An 18889-nucleotide genomic window follows, 5' to 3' on the forward strand; every position below is an offset into this window, starting at 1 on the left:
CTATCATCAATTCAAAATAGTGTCTTATTTTGGTTTGCTGTCTTGATTTTTCTCCTCCCACACTCCATCCACCAGCCCCAAAGGTAATAGTCTCTGTCTCTTGGAGCTTTCTCACTTGACACTTTGATATTCTTTTTATCCCTTTCAAGATTTCTCTTTCAGGGTCCACCTCATCTGGTAGTACCACCTTTTACCTTCCCCGTCACTGTCATCTACTTACTATAGTTTTCCTCTCCTTAATTACTGCCACCATCCTGATGAGTCCAACACCCAGGACTATGCTGTGTTTCCTTAACTTCCTCAACCCAGATGACTTACCTTTGCTCTATGTTCTCCACCCATTCCCAGGCACACCTTCTAGAAAATCTAGATATTCATTGCTTTTTACCACTCCATCTCTAAAACCTTACTAGTAAGTTGACAAATCCCATTTATTTGGACTCACAATCCTCATCCTTGCAGTCCTATTCCTGCCTTAGTTCCAATATAGTCTTCAAAGATCCCAGAGCTATCACATCCCCTGATCTTTCTACATGACGTAAGCCCATGGGCTTTGATTTCAACCACTTTTGTAAGCAGAGCCCCTTGATTTGCCCTTTCACATATCCTAATATCAAACCACCATCTTAAGCCCTAACCCAGGGGTGGGCAAACTTTTTGACTTGAGGGCCACAATGGGTTCTTAAACTGGACCGGAGGGCCAGAACAAAAGCATGGATGGAGTGTTTGTGTGAACTAATATAAATTCAAAGTAAACATCATTACATAAAAGGGTATGGTCTTTTTTTTATATTTCAATAGTTTTATTCATTTCAAACATTTTAACAAGAAGAATGTAAACACTAATTATTATAATTTGAAACTTCAAAAAATGGAGGAATCATAGCACAATAACATACCTTATATTGAAGATGGCAAAGGCAAAATAAAATTGCCTAACGAAGGAAAGGTACAAAAGCCTTTCAAATTAAACTTAAATATAATAAAATAATTTAAAACTAAAACAAATAGAAAAGAACAAAATGTGTAAACAGTAAATTAAACATTTTCTTTAGTGCAACTTCCAAATTATGCCCGGGACGTAGATGTAGATGGCAATGTAGACTGGGTTGAAAGGTTTTTGGTCTTTAAAACATCCACTTCAGTGGGAACAGTGTTGTTGGTCTCCTTTTTAGCTAATGCTCTGATACTGTGCTCTCCAGGGGCGTGTCTCCCTACATCACCACGATAACGTGTCTCCGCATTCCCAGGGTGATGTGGGGGGATGCGTCCGCGGGCATTACAAGGAGCCTCTGGAAGATTGAGAGGTTGTTCCTTCTACTGAATGGGGGATATAAATCCGCCCACTCAGAAGAAGGAGCTGCGGCCGTGTTTCCCGACGTTGCCATGTTAACACTGCTGCTGGTGAAGGAGCGGAGGGGAGAGCAAGAGAACCCTCCGCTCTTTCCGCTCCGCGGGCCGGATAGAACAGCCAAACGGGCCGGATGCGGCCCGCGGGCCGTAGTTTGCCCACGGCTGCCCTAACCAGTTTAGCTCAGTGGATAGAGCGTCGGCCTGCGGACTGAAGGGTCCCAGGTTTGATTCTGGTCAAGGGCATGTACCTTGGTTGCAGGCACAACCCCAGTAGGGAGTGTGCAGGAGGCAGCTGATCGATGTTTCTCTCTCATCAATGTTTCTAACTCTCTATCCCTCTCCCTTCCTCTCTGTAAAAAATCAATAAAATATATATATTTTTAAAAACAAACCACCATCTTTAAACACTCAGGTTATCTTCGTTTTTCATTCCTACATCTGTGTTTCCAAGCACTGCTTGAGAGAAAAAAAGCCACACTATTATAACAGAACTAGAGGCCTGGTGCATGAAATTCGTGCACTCGGCGGTGGGGTGGGGTGTCCCTCAGCCAGGCCTGTGGGGAGCAGGCTTTGGCAGTCAGACATCCTTAGCACTGCCACGGAGACCACTGCTGTGCTCGCCAGTCATGAGCCCGGCTTCTGGCTGAGCAGCACTCCCCCTGTGGGAGTGCACTGACCACCAGGGGGCAGCTCCTGCATTGAGCATCTGCCTCCTGGTGGTCAGAACGCATCATAGTGACCGATTGTTCCGCCATTCGGTCGGTTTGCATATTAACCTTTTATTATATAGAATGATGCCACAACAAATTTATGGACACCCACCACAGTAGAAAACCTTGGTGCCTCTTAGGAATCCTCTTATGTGGCCTCTTTCCTTTCCAGTAATTACTGTTACTAACCCTTACTGCCCACTTTAAGCTCCATACCAATGATCATTTTCCTCTCTTCATTTACAATTTTACTTCCTGTTTGACAGATAAAATTCTTCAGCATAGTATATACGGCCTTTTATCATTCGGTTCATGCTTACCTCTCTAGCCTCTCTCCTCCTTGTATTCAATGCTCTGGCCATACTGAAATATTTGCACTTTAAAAGGAATACTACTTTTGTTTCCATTCGGTTGCACATATTGTCCTTTCTGTCTGGTTAAGAGCTATGAGTCCTTTTTATCTGCATATATATGGCTTCAGTTCAAGAAGGTTTTCTGCCATTCTACCTACAAGAATTGTTTCTGCTCCATTTGTTCTGGTCTCTCTTTTAGGAAGAGCAGTTGTTTGTGGGAGTTCTCTGTTTTATCATGTTCATCTCTTTATCCTTCTTTTGAGGGGGTCATTATGATAGACATCAAATTTGCTTTTACAATTACTGATAAGGTTTCCCAAAGCATTATTTCTGCCTCTGTTTTTATTTAAATTCTATTATTGAGATTTTCGTTTCCTTGCCTCAGTTCCTCCTTCAATTCATCCTACTGTCTTTCCATCTCATCCTTTCACTTCCTTATGAATTTCTCTTCTGGTTTTATAGAAGACCAACCTTCTTGCAAAAGGATGCTAAAATGGTCATAAAATTTTTCTATCTCTTCCATGATTCATTTTGTGCACTTCATTTTATATATATTAACATCTTTGAACAAGATGATCTTTGATCTTTGTTCAGACTTATTATTGGTTAACAGGCAGCCAAGGATATGGCCCTCCCAATATTTTCTATCTACTTGTGTGGACAGAAAGATTAAGTAGTTAGCACAAAGTCATATGGGAGAGGAACAAATTTTCCTCTACCCTTCTAAGTGCATTCCGATAGTCTAACAATCACATCAAATTGATATGAGACAGAGTAACAAGAGAAAATAACCAAACTTAATTACATACATATGTATGGGAACCCCACATACATGAGAGTCAGAGACAGAAAGGGAAAAATAAGACATATATGGCATTCTGAGATAAGGATGAGGTAAGATGCCTTCTGGCTTCAGGGGGGAGGAGGGTCATTCACAAGATAAGTGCAAATGTTTGCTAATTAGACGTTTCCCCTACCCTATGGACAGGTTCCCCCCAAAAAAACTATTTCTAGTAATAGCTCTTATTAAGGGCAAGGCCCCAAATTTAAATTCTTTTTTTTAAAAAAATATATATTTTATTGATTTTTTACAGAGAAGAAGGAAGAGGGAGAGTTAGAAACATCGATGAGAGAGAAACATCAATCAGCTGCCTCTTGCACACCTCCTACTAGGGATGTGCCCACAACCAAGCTACGTGCCCCCAACCGGAATCGAACCTGGGACCTTTCAGTCCGCAGGCTGACACTCTATCCACTGAGCCAAACCGGTTTTGGCCCAAATTTAAATTCTTTAAGGAAGAAGTAAAAGTTTCCCCTAAGCCCGGAGGGTTTCTATTGCCTTCAACTCAAAATAATTCACATGCCAAAGTGGCACATCTTGGGGAGGCATGTTCTGAAACTCTTTAATCACGTAGCTCTTGGTGGGTATATGAATAGCGCTCTCTCTCTCTCTCTCTCTCTCTCTCTCTCTCTCTCACACACACACACACACACACACACACACACACACACACACAGGCACACGCACGCGCGCCTAAGAAAAATGGAATATTATCTGCCCTTCCATTTATTTTATTTTTCTTTGATTTTTCATAAAAAGCTAAATCTGGCCCTAACCGGTTTGGCTCAGTGGACAGAGCATCGGCCTGCAGACTCAAGGGTCCCAGGTTCGATTCCAGTCAAGGGCATGTACCTTGGTCGTGGGCACATACCCTGTGGAGAGTGTGCAGGAGACAGCTGACCAATGTTTCTCTCTCATCGATGTTTCTAACTCTCTATCCCTCTCCCTTCCTCTCTGTAAAAAACCAATAAAATATATATTTTTAAAAATTTTTTTAAAAAAGAAAAGCTAAATCTGCTATAGAATGCCAAATACGCTTAATATAAGGATTCTGTATTTGTAATTATATGTTATGCTATAATAGCAATCCCCAAATCTCAGTGGCTTATAACAGCAAATGTTTATTTCTCACAAGTCCATCATGGGTCGGCTTTGGTTCTGTCTGGGACCAAGGCTGAAGGAATAGACCGTAAGTGTGACATTACTAGTGTCATATCAGAAGAAAAGGAGCAGGAGTGCGATCGTGCACTAAATGTTAAAACGTCCCTTAAAATTCAATCAGGAACTCCGGGGGTGGGGCCCAGCATCACAACAATAAGCCCTCCAGGGCGTTAGGAAGCTCCCTCGAGTTTGACAACCACTTCCCTGTGGTTTGTATTCCCTGTGGCTTGTATTCCCTGCAAACCAGAGGAGAGATGTAGAGGCTTGATGAAATTCAGAATAGTTTTAAAACTACTAATTCTTAAACAAAACCAAAAAAAGTCAAATTTTTAAAAAAGAGGGAGGCCGGCCGGTGCTGCTCAGTTGGCTGAGTGTAGTCCCAAGCACCAGAAGGCTTCCAGGCCTGGTAGGGGGCATGCGGGAGGCAGCTGATAGATGTTTCTCTCTCTTCAATGTTTCTATCTCTTTCTTCCTCTCCCTTCTCTCTGAAATAAAAAACTTTAAAAAAAAAAAGAAGAAGAAGAAGAAGAAGGAATCAGGCCTGGCTGGCATGGCTCAGTGGTTGAGTGTTGACTTATGAACCAGGAAGTCACGGTTCGATTCCGAGTCAAGGGCACATACCTGGGTTGCAAGTTCAATCCCCAGTGTGGGGCATGCAAGAGGCAGCCAATCAATGATTCTCTCTCATCATTGATGTTTCCATCTTTCTCTCCCTCTCCTTTCCTCTCTGAAATCAATAAAAATATATTTTTAAAAAAGAGGGAAGCAGGCTTTGATACAGACTTAGACTGAGTGCCCACTGTTATTGTCATTTTGGGGAGGGACACTGCTTCTGGGGAAACCCATTCTGACATGTATCTCCAGCTGTCCTGTCTAGCTTTCTTTTTAAAAATGCTGATTGATGGGAGAATAAGATAATTAAGGAGGAGTAGGACAAATAGCTTTCTCATCCCTTGACAAGTCTGTTGGCCCAGATTTTTCTCATAGCTTTTGTATAATTGATTTGCATTGTGTTAGTCATGTCTTCAGCATCTACATTAGTCCTTATAACCCAGAGATGACAGAACCAGGTGAGTTTTCTCTTTTCTTAACTGTCTGACTTTGGTTGTGTTCCTTAATACTCATAACAAAATGTGATGTGCACATAGCGTAGCCCCAAAATGTATACACACACTTGGAATAACTATAGAGGCAGTGTTTATTAAAATACATTTCATTTTCAAAATTGAGCTATCAGCTGTTACAGTGTATATACATTTTTTTTGAGACACCATGTACTTAGCTGGATACTTTCTCCTTTTTTCCTCCCATGAGATAGGCATTTTTTGTGGATGCTCTCCTTGCTTTACCTTTACTATTTTAAGGGCTTTGTCAACAGTGGCGCACAGACCCTGGGTTTTCACATACCTGGCTCAGGCCTGGGTGCCGAGCTGGGGTAGTGATAGTCAGTGTGCGCTGGGAAACACCTCGGCCTCATGCCCTCCCCCCCGATTCCCCCCCCCCGCCACCCCCCGTCCAAGCTGGGAATTCCCAGCCAAGGGGCAGGGCAAGCTCCAGTAGAGCGTTTTTTTTAAAAAATATATTTTATTGATATTTTACAGAGAGGAAGGGAGAGGGATAGAGAGTTAGAAACATCGATGAGAGAGAAACATCGATCAGCTGCCTCCTGCACACCTCCCACTGGGGATGCGCCCGCAACCAAGGTACATGTCCTTGACCGGAATCGAACCCGGGACCCCTCAGTCCGCAGGCCGACGCTCCATCCACTGAGCCAAACTGGTTTCGGCACCACTAACTTCTGTACCCCTTTGATCACAGTGGAGTGAGGATTGGACTCAAAGAAGCGCTGTCCCCAGAATCCGGATGTCATTGAGCTGCCTTTGGAGCTTGTTATGTATTATGTGTGATTAATAAATAACCTTAATATTGAAGCCACTTTCTGCTGTGTAACCATCCAAATTGATATACATATTCTCAATTTTTAAAAAACATTTACAGTGGAACCTCGGTTTTCTAACTTAATTCACTCCAGAAGACTGTTGGAGAAGCGATTTGTTCGAAAACCGAATCATTTTTCCCATTAGAAATCATGTAAATTGAATTAATTCATTCCAGACCCCAAATGATACAGTTTTAACCTTTCTTATATACAATACATGTCTAATGTACTATTTAATCTATAAACAAACACTTCTTTTCTTAAACTTATTGAACCACCCCTACTAGCCTTAAATGAATCACTTTCAGCACGCATTCCAGGGGTGACTTTCAGGAGGTCAGCATGTGGCATCTTTGTTGCTGTCACTGGCTAACTGCTTTTCATTTATCCAAATCAACAACAGTTTTTCTACCTCTTCAATTGCTTGAGATCAATGTTTCTTTCACACCATTAGAAACATTAGCACTCTTGATGGCCTCTTTATGTTTTAAAATCGTGCTAATCATCCATTTCACCAGCATCAAAAGCAAAAATAACAACAAACACATACAAAAATGTTCACAGCACTATTTTCTGAGATGTTAGCGGTAAACTGACTCTTACTTGCACATTCTCTCCTTTGTTTGTGGCCTGAGAGATGCTTTGTGTCATGCTGATGTATTAGCACTAAAGGGTTGTGAGGTAAAAAAAAAAAAAAGACGAAGTTTGTTCAACAACCAAGACATTTTTTCCATGAACAACTTGGTCGAACCAAGGTTTGACTGTATTCAGCAATGTTTTATTGTGGTTCTACTCTATGACAGGTGCTGTTCTAGGTGCTGGGGATCTAAAAGCAAACACAAAACCCAGGATCGTTGAGACTGTCATCCCATGATAGAATGTGTGTCTGGCAAAAAGATATGAAGATCAGAGGCCATGGATTTTAATTAATAGATTTCCTCAGTGACAAATGTGTTTATTCACCCACAAATATTTACTGAATACCTGTGTTAGTGGTAGGAATATGGCAGCCCTATCAGCTTACAGTGAGGGAAACAGGAATTAATCAAAGAATCAAACAAAGAAATGTCTCATCTCAAACTGTAATAATATGAAAATGTGTAACAACAGACCTGACCTCGTTACCCATCCCAATTGCAAATAATAACTTCCTAAATTATTTGTCTACTGTCTCTCTTCCCTGATAGACTGGGATCCAGGAGGGTGGGGACAATATCTCACCACATTCTCTGCTCCGCCCCATCCTTAGCAAAATGCTTGGCATGGAGGAGGGAATAGGTGTTTACACATAGTTGCTTCATAAGTGAGCATTTCCTCCTAGATGACAAAAAAAAATCTAATACCAACTTTCTGTGCTTCCAGACAGAGGGTGCAGGTATTCTGCTGGACCAAGCAATAGAAAGATAGATCAAATGGCTTCTGCAGAAGATTCCGAGGGATTTGCAAAGTCAGCAACAACTTCTGGTGAGGGAAGCTGGTTGAGATCAAATGGGAAGCTTGCAAATATAGCTAGAAGATGTGTAGACTGGCAAGAGCCTCTAGGGCAAGCATGTCAAACTCATGGGGTTGGTTCTGTGTGAGTTTCCCAGGCAGTAACTTTGAGGTGTGGTGGGCCAAGGCAAACACAGGCTCCAAAGAAAATCTTGGGGCTTGGAGCACAGCTCTGTACTTCCTGGCTGTACGTGACCTTGGACAAGGCACTTCACTCGTCTTGGCCCTCATAGTAAAGTGAGCACAGCAACAACAGGGCCTATCTCTGAAAGTCGTTCTTAAGGTTAAGAGAGAGAATGCTGAAAGTCCTTAGCACAATGCCTGGCTGGCTTAGATCAGATCCCCCAAGAACAGACTCTAAGACCAATTAGCATGTGGGAAGTACCTGGGGAGTGCTGGTGGAGCAGAGGAAGCAGGAGGGAGAACTTGGGCTGCAATGCAGTCTCCACAAAGGCCTCAGGTGAACCCACTGGGAGCTCTGTCGCTATGACAGTCTCTCTGAATTGTCTCACCTTGAGGCAAAGGTCTTTATATGCCCAGTTACCCAGTCATTGGATACAGGCTGCCCAAGTGAGGGGGTTGGGGCAGCCTCCTTCAGGCAAGGACAATTCTCAGAGGGAACTCTACCTCCAGCATCTGGAAGGAGACATCCGGAAGGACAAATACCTCAGTCCTAAAGGGGAGGTCTTTCTGGGTGACGGCACACCACCACATCCACAATGCTAGCATTTAATATGAACCTTTAAGACCATTGTGGCAGCTGTTTAAAATTCCCCAAAGCCTGCTGAGGGCTTCAAGCTTCCTCCTTCTCAAAGCATAACTTCCCAAAGGTTCAGAGCATAATTGGGGATGTAAATATACAGTGATCTAAATATATGTGTCAAAAACGTGTTTAACTCCTTAAGGAGCAGGATGACAAAGCTGGATCAAGGGAGGCTATGGGAGCTGATATTACGTACATGCTGATGTAGCTCTACACACAGCAACACACATACAGACAGATTTTATACACACAGCAACACACACATACATTTAGTGGGGGAGAAATGCTGGAATAAGATTGCAAAGTCAGGTACAAACAGTCATAACCTTTGGAGCTAGCTTTTCTGCGGGACAAAGTCATCTGCAACGGTCTGTCTAAAGCAGGGGTGGGCAAACTTTTTGACTCGAGGGCCACAATGGGTTCTTAAACTGGACCGGAGGGCCGGAACAAAAGCATGGATGGAGTGTTTGTGTGAACTAATATAAATTCAAAGTAAAGGAGCGGAGGGGAGAGCAAGAGAACCGGATAGAACAGCCGGATCCGGCCCGCGGGCCGTAGTTTGCCCAAGGCTGGTCTAAAGTGAATCGCTGCAGAGAATGGGTCCTGGTCAATAGTACATGGTCAGTCATAGAAAATCACATGCCCCAAGACTCAGCAGCCCCTTGGGCTGCCTCACGGAGACCATGGTCTAGAGCAGGGTTTTGAAAGAGAGCAAAGTCCTCTTTCAGCCTTACTTCCACATTCTGGGTCATTTGTTACCATTGGCGAACATCTCACACCAGCTATCGGGGCCATCCCTGCACAGGGGTGGCCCTTGAGAACACTGCAGAAGGCCAGGTCCACTGAGGAAATGGAATGTATTCTTTCCTCTTGGTGATACCAGTAGGATTCAGCTTTTGTTCTAAAACAGCCTTTGAGTCACACCATGGGGACTGCATCCGATCCAATCAATTCTCAGGGTGTCTAGTGTGGATGACCAGCCCCTTCCCAGCTACCGCTTTTTTATTGACAAATTTCCGGTTGTTTCAAAGATGAGCCTACACACCACTAGGAAAACGATTAAAAGAAAAGGACAGCAACCTGAGAGATGTTGTCCCTAATCTGAAAGAAGTGACTTTTTTTTTTAATATATTTTATTGATATTTTTGCAGAGAGGAAGGGAGAGGGATAGAGAGCTAGAAACATCGATGAGAGAGAAACATCGATCAGCTGCCTCCTGCACACCTCCCACTGGGGATGTGCCCGCAGCCAAGGTACATGCCCTTGACCGGAATCGAACCCGGGACCCTTCAGTCCACAGGCCAACGCTCTATCCACTGAGCCAAACCGGTTTTGGCGAAGTGACTTTAAGTAAAAGCTCAGTTCCTTGGGACTCTATTACTTGCATTTTACATTTCCTGAGAAAAGGCGAGGTAGGGAAAGCCTGCCTTCATACTTTCTTGGAAGTACAGAAGGCTGGCTGCTTTAGCCGCTTCTCCTAATGCCAACCATCCCTCAATGCCAATGGGAGGATTAACCGTTGGTATTTCCTAACCACCTCACAGAAGCTTCTCGCTTGTTTACTGCGGAGCTAGAGGGAAAGGTGGGGACTGAACTCTCCAAGCACGTTACCTGAAGCCGATTAGCTCCCTGTGCCTTTTGCAAGATGCCCCTCCGGTTGTGGGCTGTGGAAGGAGTAATTTCTTTCCACAGTACATGCAGCGCCCACTGTCTTGGACCCCGACCTATAGACCTCAGGAGAAAGAAAGAAACTTGGCAGCACTGAAACACTGTCTCCCTCATGGTCGACATGGGCCATCTGTCTCTGCAACACGAGGGCAAGTAGAGCCAGCCCTCGCCCGCCTGATCTAATGGTAACACGTTAAAGGCACATCTCCAAAGGTTCAGGGTTTTCAAAGCGTTTTAAATCAGTTTCACCCACTCTATGTCTCGCATCAACCTAGAAGTCCCATGCTGGGTATCTGATAAGTGAGCAAGTGTTTGGCATTTAATCCAATATTTATGCACAGAGAATGTGAAACAACGCAAAACAGCCCTCCCCTCCCCCAATTTCACCTACTGGAAGAGAGAAGGATATGTGACTGGTTCATGGAATACTATTTTGAAATTCCATGTTCTTGCTTCCAGGTACAACGGGACCTTGAACTGATGATAAAGCCAAGCTCTCTGCTCTGAGTAGACCAATGGATAAGAAAAGCTTGCAGCCCTAACCGATTTGGCTCAGTGGGTAGAGCGTCGGCCTGCGAACTGAAGGGTCCCAGGTTCGATTCCGGTCAAGGGCATGTACCTTGGTTGCGGGCACATCCCCAGTAGGGGGCGTGCAGGAGGCAGCTGATCGATGTCTCTCTCTCATCGATGTTTCTGACTTTCTATCCTTCTCTCTTCCTCTCTGTAAAAAATCAATAAAAATATATTTAAAAAAAAAAAAAAAAAGAAAAGAAAAGCTTGCAGCCCTAACCAGTTTGGCTCAGTGGATAGAGCGTCAGCCTGCGGACTGAAGGGTCCCAGGTTCTATTCCGGTCAAGGGCGAGTACCTTGGTTGCGGGCACATCCCCAGTAGGGGGTGTGCAGAAGGCAGCTGATCGATGTTTCTCTCTCATCGATTTTTCTAACTCTCTATCCCTCTCCCTTCCTCTCTGTAGAAAATCAATAAAATATATTTAAAAAAAAAAGAGCCGAAACCGGTTTGGCTCAGTGGATAGAGCGTCAGCCTGCGGACTGAAAGGTCCCAGGTTCGATTCCGGTCAAGGGCATGTACCTTGGTTGCGGGCATGTCCCCAGTAGGGGGTGTGCAGGAGGCAGCTGATCGATGTTTCTCTCTCATCGATGTTTCTAACTCTCTATCCCTCTCCCTTCCTCTCTGTAAAAAATCAATAAAATATATTTAAAAAAAAAAAAGAAGAAGAAAAGCTTGCAGCCCGAAGTGAAATAAGTCCGTCAGAGAAAGACGAGTATTGCATGATCTCACTCATATGTGGAATCTAATTAACAAAATAAACTGATGAATGGAGTGGACCCAGAGACATGGAAGCATGGAACAGAGTGTGGAATCTCAGAGGGAAGGCAGGGGAGGGAGGGTGGGAGGGAGGTAATCAACCAGACATTGTATGCATATATGCATGTCCCGTGGATGCAGACACTGGGGTGGTGAGGGCCTGGGGTCGGGGGTGGGAGAGCTGGAGGGGGCCAAAGGGGGGGAAAGGGAACATATGTAATACTTTCAACAACAAATATTTTTTAAAGTATCAAATTGTACACTTTAAATTCGTGCAGTTGACTATATGTCACTGATATGTCCATAAAACTATGTAAACAAAACAAAACACAGAAAAAAAGAAAAGTTTGCAGCCCGGCCAGCACAGCTCAGAGGTTGAGCATTGACCTATGAACCAGGAGGTTTGATTCCGGGTCAGGGCACATGCCTGGGTTGTGAGCTCAATCCCAGTGTGGGGCGTGCAGGAGGCAGCCAATCAATTATTGATCTCTCATCACTGATGTTTCTCTCTCTCTCTCCCTCTCCCTTCCTCTCTGAAATCAATAAAAATATATTTTAAAAAAAGAAATGCTTGCAAAAGCACACTTAAATGAAAATGTTCTAGAATTATAGTGGTGATAGTTGCACAACTTTGTGAAAAATCAAAGATGGAGATGTATACTTTAAAAGGGGGAATTTTATGGTATATGAGTGATACCTCAATCTTTTTTTTTAATAAAAGCACACTTAAAACTAGGATTCCCCATGGGGGTTCAGGCTCTTGTTGGCTATCTGCACCTGTTCTAGCAAAAACACTTCTCTGCTCTCAGGGGCAGATGAGTTTGTCAGCTTCCCCGGGGAAACCAAAGCTGGGGCCCTGAGGTCACCCCCAGCTCTGCCAAGTTCCAGCTGTGTGTCCTTAGGGACATAACCCTCTTCTACCTACCTCAGAGCCTGGAGAAGTCTTAGAACTATCTCACATATAGCAGGAACTCAGGACATGCCCGACTGTTAAAGTCTACTCCTGGAGAAGTGTAAACCACAGGGAGCAGAGACCACTGCTTCTCACCTCCTGAAATCATGGCACATCCTGGGGAGAGGGGTATCAATTTAGGAACTTTAAAGGCTCGTACCAGGCCTTGTATCTAAATTTTTCCCTAACTTAAACTTTGAACCATAATTTGTACCCACACCTTGGATCCTCCTTCTGTCTTTATCATTTCCTCACTGACTTCGGAGTCAGGCTGCAAGATGGCGAAGAGTGTTTATTTCCTTACATGAAGCGTAAAATTATACTTTCAGGTTGCAAACAAGAAATCCCATTGATTGGAACTTCATTTAGTTTACGAATACTGCACAAATGTGGGGGCCGCCTACTGCTAGTCTTCTTCACAAGCGTAGGTTTCCCCATTTGGGAACATGGCTTGTCTTTCCATTTCCATCTATGCTAATGCGCTGTAGTCATGCTTTAGACACAGCTAATTAATTCTAGGAGTGACATGGCTTTTGTTGGGATCTACTTCCTGTTTATTGTTAATGTGTAAGAAAACTATTAATTTCTCTATTTAGTAGTTGGCTCCCCTGCGAAATTATTCTAAGAGTTTTTTAGTTGTTTCTCTTGGATTCTCCCAAAAGAGACCACCTATAAAGGCTTCTCTTTTCTAATGTTTCTAAGAGTTCTTGCTCCATTGTATGTAATGGTGCTTCCTGAACGAGGCTGAAGAGTGGGGATAGAGGTCACCCTGTGTTGTGCCCCAATGTAAAGGGATACCTCTAGGAACAGATTAGTTCCTTACATTTGCTTTCTAAATTTAGTTTAAAGAAACATTTGCTAATAGGAAACCTGTACATACTGAGAAAAATTTAGAATCTTCACAAAATAGGTATTGCTCTTAGGAGTGACTGGCCTCCACTGTGACCCTCTGGCCAGAGCTCATGATGACAGAAGCTATTTGTAATGCCACTGTCAAAGGCCAGCATATGGAAAGAGTTAGGATGTCCACTCCTGTGCCCTTGCCAAAGCCTTTGTCAGCAGAACTAGGAAGGCTGCATTTGACTGAGCCTCAGCTTTGGAGATTGTAGCCCAGAAGTTACCATGTGGATTCCAACATCTCCATTCCTGTGCTGCCTCCCTGGCTTCTGGTCCTGGCTGGTACTCTCTCCCGGGCTGTAGGCAAGCCATGAATTAGATACAAAAAAGCTGGTCTGGGTTTCAGCTTACTGGAAAATAAGGATCACTCACCATTCGTTATAATTTTGTTTAAACACCAGATTGCTATGTGGAATATTTTCGGAGGTTACACTAAGGTTAGCTGCATCTTAACTAGCTAGAAATCCCTCCCATCAGTGGTCTGAAAGTACAGCAACTTTACTGTACTTAGAAGTTCATCATGTCCTAGTGCAGCTCATCACTTAAGCTTATTTCCACAGTCGGCTTCACTTGGAACTGACAATAGAGGAATTTTAATGAGTTTGACAGGGAAAGGATGGCCACACAAGATTTCTGTGTGTGTTTTCCACATGGACTTAAAAAAAAAACTGGTTTGCTTTCAGCAAATTTCTTCACTGAGCCTACAGAAATAAACAAAATATTAGCATGCTATCAAACTCTTCAGTGAAAACGTATTTCACATTAAAGATAATGTACACGTCATGCAAATGAGGCATCACCACAGTTACAATGACACTGTGAGGTACAACAGATCACAACAAAACAGACCGTTGGCGAAATAAAGCTGTAAGAAAGAGGGCGACGCATTTTTGAAAGTCCGACTATGCTCTCATTTTCTGTGCTTGTCATAAAATGGATTTTCCCCAATAGTCATCAAGATCAATGGCACTGCATTAGTGGAGGCATATATTTTATTTTAGTTTTTACACATACACCAACATACACAGTTTCCATAACTAATAAAGTCTTAAACTGCAGCTGGTTTTGAAAGCACATAAACAAGATTACTATTGACACTGCTTTGTATTTCCTGGCTGCAAACCTCAGTCAGAAGTATGGATCTTTCTAAGCTCTTATTGTACAAGTCAAAAAAAAGAGTTTCAAAGAAGAAAAGGTCGTTTTAATCTGAAAGTCACATTTCACCACAAGGAATGAAATTAAGAAAACACATTATAGGGCATAAAACACGGGAAGTATACATTCTAGCGTCATCTGTCCTCCGTTCAGATGTTCTATGTTAAAGTCCATCATAGTGATACACTGAGTCCCATTCAGGGCCCCTTCGTTTCGGAGCGTTATCATTTTCACTTGTGCCTGGTTTTATTAGAGTTGAGCAAACACAGGAGCAAACAAAGAAACAAAAGCCCTCATAGCAACAACGTGAAAACCAACCACCAGTGCATGAGACACAGGATTCACTCAGTTCAAAAGCCACTTGATGGTTTGGAGTGTCTACAGCTTGGAGGTTTTAAGGTGCAACATGAAAAGGTCCTCGCTAGATTCAGCTGCTCATGTTTATAGGAATATGCATCAGAAAACAGCCATCATTCCACTGTGTGATGGATTCCTTACTCAACAAGTTATCCCATTAGCTCCTCAAGGAGTAATCTGGCGCAACGCATTTGGCAGGTGACGAAGCTTAATAATAAAACGGCTTCTTGATAGCAACTTCCAACACAGAAACCTCAGAGAGAGGGGAAAACCCTCTGGAATTTCTTTTTCTAAACGCACATGGGAGCTATGCAGCCCACTTTCAGTATATGTTTCAGTAGAGTCTGGGTAAATGTCTAGAATATTTACAGGAATCATCTAAATGTGTATGTGCTCCAACTTTGGGAATAAGAATGGTTACAAGGTGAACTTCGCAGCTGGAATGACTCATTGGTTTCGGATGACCTTTACGATAATAGAGTAAGTAGTAGAGTAAGCGCTTTATCGGCAGCCGAAGCTCATAAATAGAACCGTAACATGAAATGTCGCTAAAGCCCGACAAGGCCAACTTTGCAAGGTTTCTACCAAGAGTGGCCAGTGTTTGATATACTAACTAGGAATACAATTACATTTCGATTTAATGATTTGGAATCCAGTGGTTAGGGACGACAGAAGCTCCTTCCAAGGCCTGGCAGCTCGGATCTCACTGCCAGCAGCTTCACGGCTTCTCTAAACGCCACCTGTGTCAATTCACAAACAGACCTCAGTGAGACCGATGAAGAGACTGAGTATTTGCAATTTGCAGCCTTCTATGCCCTCTCCCTAAATGCTCCCACACTGTGAGATGTTGTGCCTGCCCGGTGAGTTTCTTTTCCGTGGCTCACATGGCATCTCTCGGCAGAAGTGCTGCAGCATTTTGTGTAGGACTGTTCTTTTAGGTGGGCTGAGTTTTCTTTGTGTGGATCGTCTGAAAACCTGCAGGATGTTTAAGGTCCCAAGCTTTGCTTTCCAGATGCCAGAGCTGCCACCAGCCATTGTGACAACAAAAAACCCAACACATTTCCAAATGCCCCCCTGCCACCCAACCCTGAAGGTACCACCTCTGGTTGGAAAGAACTTGAGAACTGGATTATATGAAAAATGTATACAAGCAATAGGAATGCAATTATTTAGCCCAGGTATTTTGTTTTTCTTTTTGGACAGGGAGTTTTCACTTCTTTTAGTTATGCGGGAAATAACTATTTAGAGATGCAGGAAAAAGACTGGAGGAACCTAGGTTTTGTGGATTTTCTGATCCATACTGGATAGTGAGGTCAGTGAACTGAAGGGTTCGAGGTATGCTAACAGCAAAAGAAAATGTCTACTAAATATTAAGCCATATGTCAGGGAAATAGAATGCTTAGGTATGGTTTTTGTTTTTGAAGTGTCCAAAAAGGCAGCTGCTCTTCCAAACCAGGGATAGTCTTTATTTTAAAAATTATCTGTCACACATTCCCTCCCACGTGTGAAGGGACCACAACTGCTTTCCCATGAGCCAAGAGAAGGGAACTCTAAAATGTGCTGTGTACAGCCAACAGCTGCGGTCAGACAGAAATAAGCATAAGAAACACCGTGACCTCGTCTATGTGGCCTCCTCAACCTGTTTTCTCATTTGAGAAAGAGAAAGATTGGACTAAGTCATATCAGGCATCAAAGTTCTGCTATAGGAGTGGAGCAGCAGGGAAAAAAGTGACCGAGAGAATGCTGAGACTATAAAAATATCTAAAAGGAGTGTACAGCGGGAGGAATTTGGCATTATTATTAAGTTATAAAAAAAAAACACCCTGATGATAAATTCTAATTTCCAAACTTAGAATTAATTTATAAATAAATTTTAATCACTGAACAACAAATGAGCCTCAAACTGAAGTAAATCCAATGTGAGGTGTGTATAACTAAATGCACACAAATGCAGAGGGTTTGGAACCCATAGATATAACTTACTCAAACAATAAGAGCTTCTAGAAGAACTTTGGCAAGAAAAAAAAGGCCAAAAGTGGGGAACAAAAGCTTCAGGGCACAAACTTCAGTCCCCGTCCTCAAACCCCCACTCCCTCAGGTATGCTCCAGGAACAAATGTTTGCTTTGGAAGACTCCAGAACGGGTCAACAGAACAGGCAATCATTTGGCCCAACATCAATGTATATGAATGATTCTGGCTAGAACATGAGATGTTGCTGAATAAAACTAAGGGAGCAGTTCATTTTATTAATACTACCTTGCACCACTATTAGAACATTCTCTCTTTACTTCTAAATAAGGTCCTACCCGAGACAGGTGTTAGGTCAAACTTGTAGCCAGTGCTTTTCAACACATACACCCCATCAACACACCACAAAGAGCAGGGCTGGGCATGGCAGGTGTGGCGCTGAAGGCTCCCATATGAAGGATTTACTTGAAATCCATTTCAATTATTGTGTGTGCTGCAGTGTATACCACATATTCATATTCATGTTTGCATTTTTCAAATAAAACTGACCATCCCAGCCCAGCTGGCATGGCTCAGTGGTTGAGTGTCAACCTATGAACCAGGAGGTCACGGTTCGATTCCCGGTCAGGGCCCATGCCTGGGTTATAGGCTCAATCCCCAGTGTGGGGCATGCAGGAGGCAGCCGATCAATGATTCTCTCTCATCATTGATGTTTCTCTCTCTCTCTCCCTCTCCCTTCCTCTCTGAAATCAATAAAAGTATTTAAAAATAAATAAATAAAATAAAACTGACCATCCAGGAGGCTGAGTGATGCTTATCCTACCTTCACAACCCCAGTTGGAGAGTTATAGATGTAGACTATCATCAAAAGACTGTACCTTTCATTAAAGAGATGCTGTATTTGTCAACAGAAGGTGTTCAGAGTACTTTCTTGGCTGGGACTGTTAAATCCTTCGATCAGGTTTTTGTTACAGTCATCCAGGCTGAGATTTTCACTGGATCTCTTGGGGAACATGGGGGGGCCGGTGAAATCTAAGAGATCTTGAAGAGCTCGGGCATTACCAGTTCCATTTTGGTCCAGAGACATCCCAGGAATCATTTCACTCACTGGTGAAAATTCTGGGATGGAGATAAGCTCTTCTTTTGAAACAGGACTAAGGGGGGGGGATGGGCAGAGAGAGGAGGAGAGAAGGAGAAGGAGAGGGAGAGAGACAGACAGATAGACAGATAGAACTATTAATTCTAATATTTTGTTATACTACTCTTCTTTTCTAGAGAAGGTGGGTTTAGAGCCAGAGCTTGTATGTAACACATTGTAAAAAAAAAAAAAATGTTATTTCAAATCTGAGTCGCTGACAGACACAAGGCCCCGTGGGTGAAAACAGGGGAGGGGACTGAGCAGGGCTGTGAAGGTTAAGCTCACACTGTGTGGGAAGGAAGGATATAGGAAGTGCAGGCACCAGCCCTCTACTGCAGAGAAGCCAAGTACTTCCCAAACCTTGGAAATGGGAGACCCTGACAGAAAGCAAATGCTGGAAGTTAAAAGCAAGCTGAGGAAGGGTCCTCATTGGCCTCGGGTTCAGGATGCTGCCTCTCTCTAGCTGCTTTTCGTTCCCCAGCCTTAGCTTCCTCCGCTGTAAAATGGGACAAACAGTCTTCTCTCCTGCCAGGGTTCCTGCGAGCAAGCAGGACACACTCTTGCTGGGGAGCGTTCCTGTGAGCCACCTGCTGTGAGTGCTCAGTGAAGGTTAGGGCCCTCTCAACAAGGACCCCACCATCCACCCGGGCACCTGCAGAGCGGATCTCTCCCTCCCCCCACAACTCCTCTAAAGTGAGGTTCCACTCCGCCCCCTGACTTATCCAGCTCCTGCCCAGTGGGCCTGACTCCCTCTCTCCTCTCCCTAGAGATGGAAGGCAGCTGCAGTTTGAGGGCCTGTCACCTGGAGTCTCTCT

At 43.5% G+C, this 18889-nt stretch overlaps 1 protein-coding gene across 6 annotated transcripts in view; it reads right to left on the minus strand.

Moving 5' to 3' along the window:
• Positions 1 to 14431: 14431 nt before the first annotated feature.
• The window catches only part of MAP7D2 (MAP7 domain containing 2), a 113317-nt gene continuing 108859 nt past the window's right edge, over positions 14432 to 18889 (minus strand). For all 6 annotated transcript variants that reach the window (XM_080651961.1, XM_080651964.1, XM_080651962.1 and 3 more), the window contains 2 exons: positions 17815 to 18090; positions 14432 to 15707 (listed from right to left, as the gene is read on the minus strand). In XM_080651961.1, coding sequence (XP_080508087.1) covers positions 17841 to 18090 — 250 coding nt within the window. In that variant the 3' untranslated portion in view covers positions 14432 to 15707; positions 17815 to 17840. The remainder of the gene's footprint in view (positions 15708 to 17814; positions 18091 to 18889) is intronic.

This window comes from Plecotus auritus, assembly GCF_963455305.1.
Source record: "Plecotus auritus genome assembly, chromosome: X".
Classification (NCBI taxonomy): domain Eukaryota; kingdom Metazoa; phylum Chordata; class Mammalia; order Chiroptera; family Vespertilionidae; genus Plecotus; species Plecotus auritus.